The sequence below is a fragment of the Poecilia reticulata genome, linkage group LG20, assembly GCF_000633615.1.
Source record: "Poecilia reticulata strain Guanapo linkage group LG20, Guppy_female_1.0+MT, whole genome shotgun sequence".
Lineage (NCBI taxonomy): Eukaryota > Metazoa > Chordata > Actinopteri > Cyprinodontiformes > Poeciliidae > Poecilia > Poecilia reticulata.
Window position 1 is genome coordinate 22,456,387 of NC_024350.1, and position 9,776 is coordinate 22,466,162.

The 9,776-nt window shown below is 38.5% G+C and overlaps 1 protein-coding gene across 1 annotated transcript; it reads left to right on the forward strand.

Annotated features, from left to right (window-relative positions):
• The first annotated feature begins 57 nt into the window (after nt 1-57).
• LOC103456854 (delta-type opioid receptor) lies at nt 58-9,122 on the forward strand. Its single transcript, XM_008396670.2, has 4 exons — nt 58-745; nt 1,044-1,305; nt 5,769-6,121; nt 7,043-9,122. The coding sequence occupies exons 2-4, from the start codon at nt 1,064-1,066 to the stop codon at nt 7,570-7,572; spliced, it is 1,125 nt and encodes a 374-aa protein (XP_008394892.1). The 5' UTR covers nt 58-745; nt 1,044-1,063; the 3' UTR covers nt 7,573-9,122.
• The last annotated feature ends 654 nt before the right edge of the window (nt 9,123-9,776 follow it).

Here is a 9,776-nt window from a genome sequence, read left to right on the forward strand (position 1 = left end):
GGGGGGGGGGGGAATTAGTAATTTTGAACATTTGATTCATCTACACCACACTTTTGATCATTTCTATCAGCACTTGCTTTTTTCAAACAAAAACATTTTTCCCGTATTACTTAAAGCCTTCATTGTATAGTTTCCTGTTCTCTTACAAGCTGACTGAAAAAACTTTCCAACTGTTGTCGCTTGTTATCACATTGCTAAAAATGTAAATAAAAATTAAATTGAATAGATAAGACAAATCAATATGCATGCCCTATAGATGCTCCTGAAAATATGTTTAGAGAACTTCCCATGAAATTTCCCTGCGCAATTTAATGTTTTATGTCTCCTTCAGACACTTGGAGAACACAAAGCAGGGATGTCCTGCTTAATGAAGCCGAACGGTTTTTCCTCAGTTATGACACAGATATTGCGGAGAGCTCCGCGCCTGCCTCCAGGTTATTGTCATCGCTCTGTCATCTCACATTTTGTGTAAAACGTGCGTGCCCTTGTGTGTGTGGTGCGCGTGCACGTGTGGAGAGAGCAGTGAGCTGTTGGCGCCCGCGCGCGCGCAACCCCTTCCTCCAACAGCGCCTGTGCACGAGTGTCCGCATAGCCGCCGCCGCCGCCACCGCCGCTTCTGCTCTCCGAGCGCGCAGAGCCATCGCCAAACTTTGATAAGCTGAAACCTTCAAGCAAAGAAGGAAATCATATTTTTATTTTTTTTTTCTTAGAGTACGGAGTCCCCCGCTAATTTTGTGTGACAAAGGTGAGTAAATCTCGAGAATTGTCAATAGACGTGATTGTATGGTGCGTTTTTCTTTTCTCCGACTGACTTAATATGTGTTGGGATAATTTATGATCCACAAGTGTCTCCTGAATCAAAAGGTTTTTAGTTCAGATCGAGTATTTTGCAGTAGCATGCTCAAATGCGTGCTTTAAAAAAAATATATATGTTCCGCATGGTCAGAGAGATTTGGCCACTTTTTGCGCATCTCTGGCATTGTCGCGCCTATTTAATGTTAGCACTTTCTTCTTCTTTTTCTTCTTCTTCTTTTGCTGCCCAGTTTGAGAATACGATCTGGATATGGAAAACACACCAGTTGAAATTTTTAAAGAAGAGAACAAGTGCCTGCCCGGGTTGCTGGAGGACTGTCCGGTGAATTCCTCGGTTTGGATGTCCGGAGACAGCCGCAATGTGACCCGCGATGATGAGAGCTGGGAGCAGGAGAGCATGTCCCCCATCATCCCCATCATCACCGCGGTGTACTCTGTGGTGTTCGTGGTCGGCTTGCTGGGCAACTGCCTCGTCATGTATGTGATCATCAGGTGAGCTCATGTTTCAGACGTTCATTTTGGTTTGGAAAAATGAAATAATAATAATAATAATAATAACCTTAAAAATCATGGTTTCATTGCAGTGAGACATGGATGAGGGATTAGATGGAAGCTGAATAAATGGGAGTACCACTAATCTCAGTAATTCACTTCAAAAAGTAAAACTCATTATAAAAAAACTATTAATTCCATTTGAAAAATTACGACTTAGGGTTAATGAAAATGTATAATTTAGTGTCTTAGAAAATTACAATATTTCCATTAATAGATTATCTTTAGTACAGGAATGTTAGTCAGGTGAACAGTGTTTTCATGTACTGTGCCATACAGATACTCAATACTTGGACTTGAATTGCTGCTTGAATGTGATGTGGTTTGGAAGCGATCAGCCTCCTGGTGATGAGGAGCTCAGGTTGCTTTATTGGTGTTTGTTAGCTTGTCTGCGTTGTTGGGTCTGATGTATTTGATGGCTTTGCTTTTGTAGCTTTTTTCTTCCACTCAACTTTCAGCTACTTTGCATTACTCTGTGGACAGTCACATTTTATCTTTAACAATGCGGTTGCTGGTGACCCTTTTTGTGGAGGGCCTCTTTGACTGAGTGTTGGACATCTTCCAAATAAACATTGTTCTCCATGATTGTGTAGGCCGTGATGAAGGCTTAGCAGTTCAGAATTTGGTGGCTTTCATTAGCTGTAAGCCATACTGATTGGAAAAATTACACTATTCAATGATATTATAATGTACTTAGATACCATTGTGGTCCTAACAATATTTTGTGGAACATTTTTCACTTTTCTATGGAGGCAGATATTTTATTGATTAAAATTAGGGTTATCTCAACATCTATGGTGTGGCGTTTATAGTAAGTGCAAAAACAGGTCACCAGTTTACAAATGAACTCTAATGATCAATATTTTTGTGTTTTATGTTATGAATAAATGCAGAATTACAAAAATATATAAGCAAATGTATTCACAATAAATAGTGTTTTCTGGATTTGATAAAGGCGTGTAGAACACATGAGAACATAACATTTTGAAATATTCAATCAAGTTATTTTCAATGAATAGTTTTTGTAAAAATTTGCTTTGGGGTACCCCAAGGCTCAGTCCTTGAGCCACTTTAAAAGCTGTGCATAAGCAAGCATTACAAATTAGTTTTTTAATGCCTTTTTTTTTTTTTACTTGCTGTAACATTAATTGCCCTTTGAGACATAAGTAATCCTGAATCTGGATTAGCAAAGACAATGAATGTTGAAGTGTACAATGATTGCTACGATCTAACACTTTTCCTCCTTCACACAAATAAACCAACACTAAGCTAAGTATTTAAATGTTGGATCAGTTTTACTTTTTTCAATGTTCCTGTGATTTTATATTTAATAAATGATCTACGTTATCTTATCATTTAAATTATGAAAGACACATTTAAGTAACAATTTAAGCATGTAGTTATTAATTTGCAGCAATGTTGATTCTCTGCAGAGTGAAATCAGAAACATTTGAAATCTTTACATAATTAGAGGGTCTGGCCATCGCAGACAGAATGGCATTTAGGTGAGGGAAAGGTTAAGATGTGTGTTGTCAGTTCCAATTCAGCAAAAAACTTGTGAAGCACAACGGCACTGATTCGATTCTGCCTCCTTCAGAGACAGAAAAGAGCTTGTTTTATTAATCCAATAACTCTCAAGACCTCCAAAATGCAGCAACAGTATTAAATAAATCCTTTAACGTCAGGTGAATGGGATTTTAATTACAAGTGAAACTGGTTCCGTTCACTCACATAGATATCCTGCTTCTCATTGGACATTATTTATGATCTGTGAAGGTGACAAATCTTCCTTTTATGTAATGTGAAATGCAGACGTGCCACACGGGATGTTTCAGTCCGTAGACAATTACCGAATGTGGGATTGATCGCTCTTACCTGTAATTGGAGGAAAATCTTATCACGTCGGTTGCAGAAAAGATGTCGTATGATGGAAATGCTCTGTGGAGGGCAATTTAACTGAAGGGAAAGAAAAGGGTTCATGATGACTAAGTGGAAACAAAAAACAATTAAATTACACTAATAAATGAGAGTCACAAAAATGTTTTGTTTACCTGAAACACTTTGGAAGCGTCTCTCGTTTCATGTCTTTCCCGTCTGGAATTAACACTGCAAGATATTTTTGCACGTTAACTTTGGGTCCCTTTTCTATAATCCAAACTGTTGTAAATAAGTCACACCAGGTCTTGTTCTTAAAGGAATGTCAGCATTTTTTGAAACGGAGAAAGAATTTAAATTTTTTTCCACATATAAAATATATAACTTCCTAATAAAACTTTCTTGATAAAAAGAAATTTATAAAAGATTAGATTTTGTGTTGGTAACTCATTTGTATTAAGTTGACTTAAAGGTTTCTAGGAAGTTTCTAAACAACAAGCTGTAAGATTTAGATAATTCACCCAATAGATATCTGGGTACAGTCAATTATTGTTTTCTGTCTTGCCTTCCACTAATAAGACATTGTTCATGACAATATGGAGTACTTGTTACCGAGGCTGTTGAAAATATTGACTGTCTTGAGCAAGATTAATATTTTATGATAAAGGCAAAATAATCTGTAAAACCATCATCAATGCTTTTGAGTTTTTTGAAGCAATTAAAAATTAGAGTATCAAACGGCTACTTTTCTAGCTTCCTGTGGCAGCCATCTGTGCTATGTAGAAGATGCGAACATCTCAGACTGGAATTGTTTGCTCAGCTAATTTTCAAATGCTATAAGGGAATTACAGTTCTTAACTTTTAATTTCTACCCAGGAGTTTTTAGCCATTTGGCAATCTTTCTAGGCATTTTGTAAAGAATCTTTCAAATGTACATAATTCCTCACCACGTCTAATAAGAGGTTCTCAGAAGTATTCACGTCACCTCCTCATACAAAAAACTGATTGTGGAAAAAAGTTGAAGCGAAAAATCGACATTGCTTTTCAAGTGCATTTCTGTATAAAACAAGTCCACAAACTGGAAAATGGTTTGTCAACTCTGCACTTTCTTTTGTTGTGCCTGCTCCTTAAAATGCTTTTTGTGCTGTCTCGTTTCACTGAGCTCTTTTTTGCGGCACCTTTTGGTGGGTCGAACGGACATCTGCCTCAGTTTGTCCCAGAAAACCCGAGTGACAGCACCCTGCCATCTGTGAACCAAACCCAAGGGCCAATGCAAAGAACTGTATACTAAAAACAGTCTTGTTCATTAGACAAACAGGAGTGGACTGTCTATGTGTGTTTTAATGAGTTCTGTGTTTCTACTCTGAGTGAATAAAGTTAGGCATTTGTAAGTCTAAACTGAAGCTCTTTCCCTGATATGTCTTAAATCTAGTTTAGAATTGGAACAGCTACATTTATTTCCTTTTGTGTTTCTGTAAGTTTAATGCGCTCTGAACAACCAAAAGCATTTCATTCTTTAAATTATATTGCCCTGACATTCATTCATTATTCCAAATAGTCGTTCTTTAATTTTGTAGTCAGTAGAAATAGTAATATCTGCATGCACAGGAAACATCATTTCTCAGAGTATGAAGGACAAGTTTTACAAGGTCAAAACAAATGGATCTACGTACCATAGTCTGAATGGAGTAAGAAAATATGTTTATTTCATTGCTTTTTCTGTCCAGAATTTAGGAAAATACTAAACTGCAAAGATGGCTTTGGTCTACAGCTGAGAAACATTTTCTCTCGGTCTGAAATGAAAGTAGGAATGGATGAAATGGAAAGGAGATGAATTGATCCAGACCTGTTTGGTTATAGTGCAGTCTCTAAGACTGAATGGGAAAGTTCAGGAGTTATATGTTTCCCTGTTCCAATATGGCTGCTGCTCCTGGCAATGTTTTTAAAGTTGTAGACATATATATATTTTTTTCATCATTCCTGATCATTAAAAAGCGTCTTACAACAAAAGTGCCTGCCACTCGGGTGTGAGGTTGTTCTCAGATCCAAGCTGGACAGAAGCCTAAGCGAACCCCGCTATAGGAAAAATACAAACTGTCTCTTTAAATAAAATGATCCCCACCAAACTTTGATGATTTATTTCTTTTTGGTCAAACCCAGTTTTTCTATCAGTCGCTCTACTCTCGACTTTTGTTTTAAAACCTTCAATCAAGCCGTATGGGTGAACTTTGCTGAAAATGCCATCACAATTTAATGAAAATTTAATGTAGCTTAAACAAACCGATTACATGAGGTCTGCAGTGAGCAAAGCACCATACATGACAATGAAGTGTGAGTCAGGGAAATTGTATTAGAGATTCAGGAAGGATTTCTGGGTTAATGCACACTGTTTAATACTTAATGAGAAAAGAGGAGAGGTCTTCCACAGACAAACGACAGCAATAAGATGCTGATGATGCTGTCTGACTGAACGGCTGGCTTTGAGTCATGTCTCATCAGGACAGCCCTGTGCTCCGCATGTTTAACAGATACACAAAGATGAAGACAGCCACCAACATCTACATCTTCAACTTGGCGCTCGCAGACGCTCTCGTCACCACCACCATGCCCTTCCAGAGCACCGACTACCTTCTGAACACCTGGCCGTTTGGGGAGGTGGTGTGCAAGGTCTTCATCTCCATCGACTACTATAACATGTTCACCAGCATCTTCACTCTCACCATGATGAGCGTGGACCGGTACGTGGCGGTGTGCCACCCCGTTAAAGCCCTGGACTTCCGCACGCCCATCAAAGCCAAGATGATCAACGTCTGCATCTGGATCCTGTCCTCGGCTGCAGGGATACCGGCTTTTGTTCTGGGGGGAACTCAGACAAACAGCGGTGAGGAAATGCTTTCACTCCTCATTAAACTTGCAGTCTTGTTTTCCAAGCACTTAAGGTCCTCTGTGAAATTTGCTGAAGGGATTTTAGGAGCAAACAAGTGATCTATTATTTGTTAGTAGCATTGTCTGAATACACTTTCCCAAACCACAAATCTGAAACAAAATCGTATAAGGAAGGAAAAAGGTCAGAAGCTACACAGATAATTGCAGCATTTTTTATTTTTTATTTTTGTATTTTCTAAGAAGTTAATGGAAATTTGCATTTCAATTAGCTGCTAGCCATAATTATGAAAATGAACAAAGATAAATGCTTTATGTAATATACGTCATTCTGGGTTTTTTAATTTTTGAGTTACATTACTTAAATGATTTATGATCATTTAAGTAATGATCATAAATCATTACTTAAATGATTTATTAATCATTTAATAAATAATTTAATGATTTAATAAATCACTAAATGATTTATTAAATTGTTAAATGATTTATTAAATGATTAATAAATCATTTATTAATGATGATTAATAAATGATTAATTATCATTAATGATTAATCATTTATATTTTTAAATATCATTTATATTTTAAATACCATTTAAAATATAATTTTAAGTGATATTTAATTATAAATATCATTTATCATTAAAATAAATGATATTTTAATTTGAAAATATCATTTAAAATTAAATGATATTTAATTTTATTAGATATAAGCACACATACAATGGACTCTAACTCAATTACACCTTAAACTGGCCCTGACAGATATTGACCCCTGACTAGTTTTAATAGGCTTTACTGTAATGAAGAGAAAACAAACTGTTCCCAACTGAGTGCATGTTTTGTTCATAACAGAGCGGTGAAAGTGGAATTTTATCTACAAACAAATAAAATCCTTTCTTCGTCCTTTCGCTCTGCAGACATCACTGAATGTGCCTTACAGTTCCCGGAGCCGTACGCCTACTGGGACACGATGATGAAGATCTGTGTGTTTGTGTTTGCCTTCGTCGTGCCTGTGCTCATCATCACCGTCTGCTACACCCTCATGGTCCTGAGACTGAAGAGCGTCCGGATGCTGTCCGGCTCACGGGAGAAGGACCGCAACCTGCGGCGCATCACGCGGCTGGTGGTGGTGGTGGTCGCCGTGTTCGTGGTCTGCTGGACGCCCATCCACATCTTCATCCTGGTCAAGGCGCTTGTGAGCGTACCCGAGACCACCGCCATCATGGCGGCGTATTTCTTCTGCGTGGCCCTGGGCTACACCAACAGCAGCCTCAACCCCATCCTCTACGCCTTCCTGGACGAGAACTTCAAGCGCTGCTTCAAGGACTTCTGCCTGTCAGCCAAACTGAAGGGGGACAGGGCGTCCGGCAGCAAGAAGGTCCCCAGCACGGTCCGGGCCGCCGCTGTTCCCCTGGAGAACCCAGACGGGACTAATAAGCCCACCTGACTAGCGGTGGAGCTGTCTTCAATTTCCCACATTGGAAAAGAAGACTCGCACGACCTGGGCTTAACGCACATCACTTCAGTGATGTAGACTTACTCCTCTGTGAAAGCTGATCCGCCTCTTGTTTTTAGAAACACCATAAGGCAGAGCCAAGCTGCCAAGATAGATCAAAATCTTTCACCACATGAAAGTCATCTGTTTGGCAATTTCATCCTCTTTGGTCTTAAGATCTTGAAGTTAATGTCTGAATTTACAGGTGGATTCAAAGAAGACAGATAAAAAGTGGATGAAAGTCATCTGTAAGGAGGATACAGAGGAGCACTAGCTATGTTTATGAATTTGCTGGCCCTTCCTCTCTCTCCCAACAGCCTTACATGTCTAAGAGTTTTTACAAATGTCCAGTCATTGTTGGAGATGACAAACTTTAAGATACCACATTTATTTATTACATAATCTGAATCTCCTTCAGTCACTCATGGCGCATTTTTTTAAATATATTTTTTTAGTTTTTATGCGTTAGCCAAATATCATCTTTGGGGGCCACCAAAGGGGTCTCACTAAAAAAAATTAAGATAAAAAAACTAGAGACTCCTCTGGCAGTCTTTAGAAAAGCATCTAAGAAAACTCACTCATAGGTATTTTTCAATATGTTTGCATAATATCAAAGAGTTGGTGAATATATTTATAAGGTTAAACGCATATATTAAATAGATTCACTGAACATTAAACACATGTTTAATGGTTATGACTTAAAGTCAGTGACAACCCAAATTTCAACTTTTCTCTTTGTATAATGTTTCTTGAGAATGGTTAGAAATAATGCTTAATCCAGAAATCTGATATTATGGTCATTTATTATTCATATATTGATTAATTACACACAGACCTGTTCCGGGTGTTATTTCAGTTTGTTTTGTTAAAGCAAATGGAAACCCAACTTTATTTTTATTGCCAAATCAGAAAATTATAATGGTAATTTGATGGCCTGCATAATCATGAGGAAGACTGCTCACTCGGACAGAAGGGTAAGCCAAAAAACCTCATTTCTAATAAACTCATCTGAGACATAAACGAAAAGCTGAGCGGAAGGAAAAAGTGCGTTAGAGCAAGATTCCCATGTGACAGAGATAACCGCAGCCCCAGCCTGTGGTGAAAGAGCCTTCACACACAGACGCATTCAGGACATGAACTTCCACTTTCACCTTTTTTTGTGTGAACAAACCCCTGAACCAGAAAAGTCTCCACTTGAAGCCTGAGTTGCTGGACTTTAATCTGCCTGGACTTTGTGTCTCTCCTCCTCCAAACTCTTGAGACCTCGATTTCCAAATGAATTGCAAAATTTACTTTCATCTAAGAAGAGGACTTGGACTACTGAGCAATAGTCCTGCTTTCAACAGTTCATGCTCTGATACTTCTGTGCGTGGAAGCGCTTGAATCTACCTCAACACTGCAGTTATTCGTCTACCTTGCTCTCCTCCAGTTTTTCTTCCACTCAATTTTCCATTAATACGCTTTCATACAGGGCTGCACAGTGGCGCAGTTGGTAGAGCTGTTGCCTTGCAGCAAGAAGGTTCTGGGTTCGATTCCCAGCCTGGGGTCTTTCTGCATGGAGTTTGCATGTTCTCCCTGTGCATGTGTGGGTTTTCTCCGGGTACTCCGGTTTCCTCCCACAGTCTAAAAACATGACTGTCAGGTTAATTGGCCTCTCTAAATTGTCCCTAGGTGTGACAGTGTGTGTGCATGGTTGTTTGTCCTGTGTTTCTGTGTTGCCCTGCAACAGACTGGTGACCTGTCCAGGGTGTACCCTGCCTCTCACCTGGAACGTTAGCTGGAGATGGGCACCAGTAACCCTCCTGACCCCATTAAGGGACAAGGGTGAAAGAAAATGGATGGATAGACGCTTTCATACACCTTGTTTAGCTGTTTTTGGTTTATTCTCCTTATGAAAGAGTCGGTGGTTGTCTAATGGACAATAATCAGATCAGCTGTCTGCCTACATTAACATTTCTGTTTTAAAAAGCCATTTTATTAACGTCATGTAAAACTTGGAATGGGTTTTTATTTGCTGTAAGCCACGATATCAAAATTGACAGAAATCAGGAGATACAATATATCACTCTGTGTGTAATAAATCTATATAATATATAATTTTCAGTTTTTTATTCATAAATCTGGTGAAGGATGCTTTTTTACCCCTTTTATTTATA

What these genes read in the sequence shown, in the direction of transcription:
- LOC103456854 (XM_008396670.2), top strand. Translation starts at nt 1,064, where the DNA reads ATGGAAAACACACCAGTTGAAATTTTTAAAGAAGAGAACAAGTGCCTG. An exon ending in GTCATGTATGTGATCATCAG is followed by an intron (nt 1,306 to 5,768) that starts GTGAGCTCATGT and finishes CATGTTTAACAG; the next exon opens with ATACACAAAGATGAAGACAG. An exon ending in GGGAACTCAGACAAACAGCG is followed by an intron (nt 6,122 to 7,042) that starts GTGAGGAAATGC and finishes TTCGCTCTGCAG; the next exon opens with ACATCACTGAATGTGCCTTA.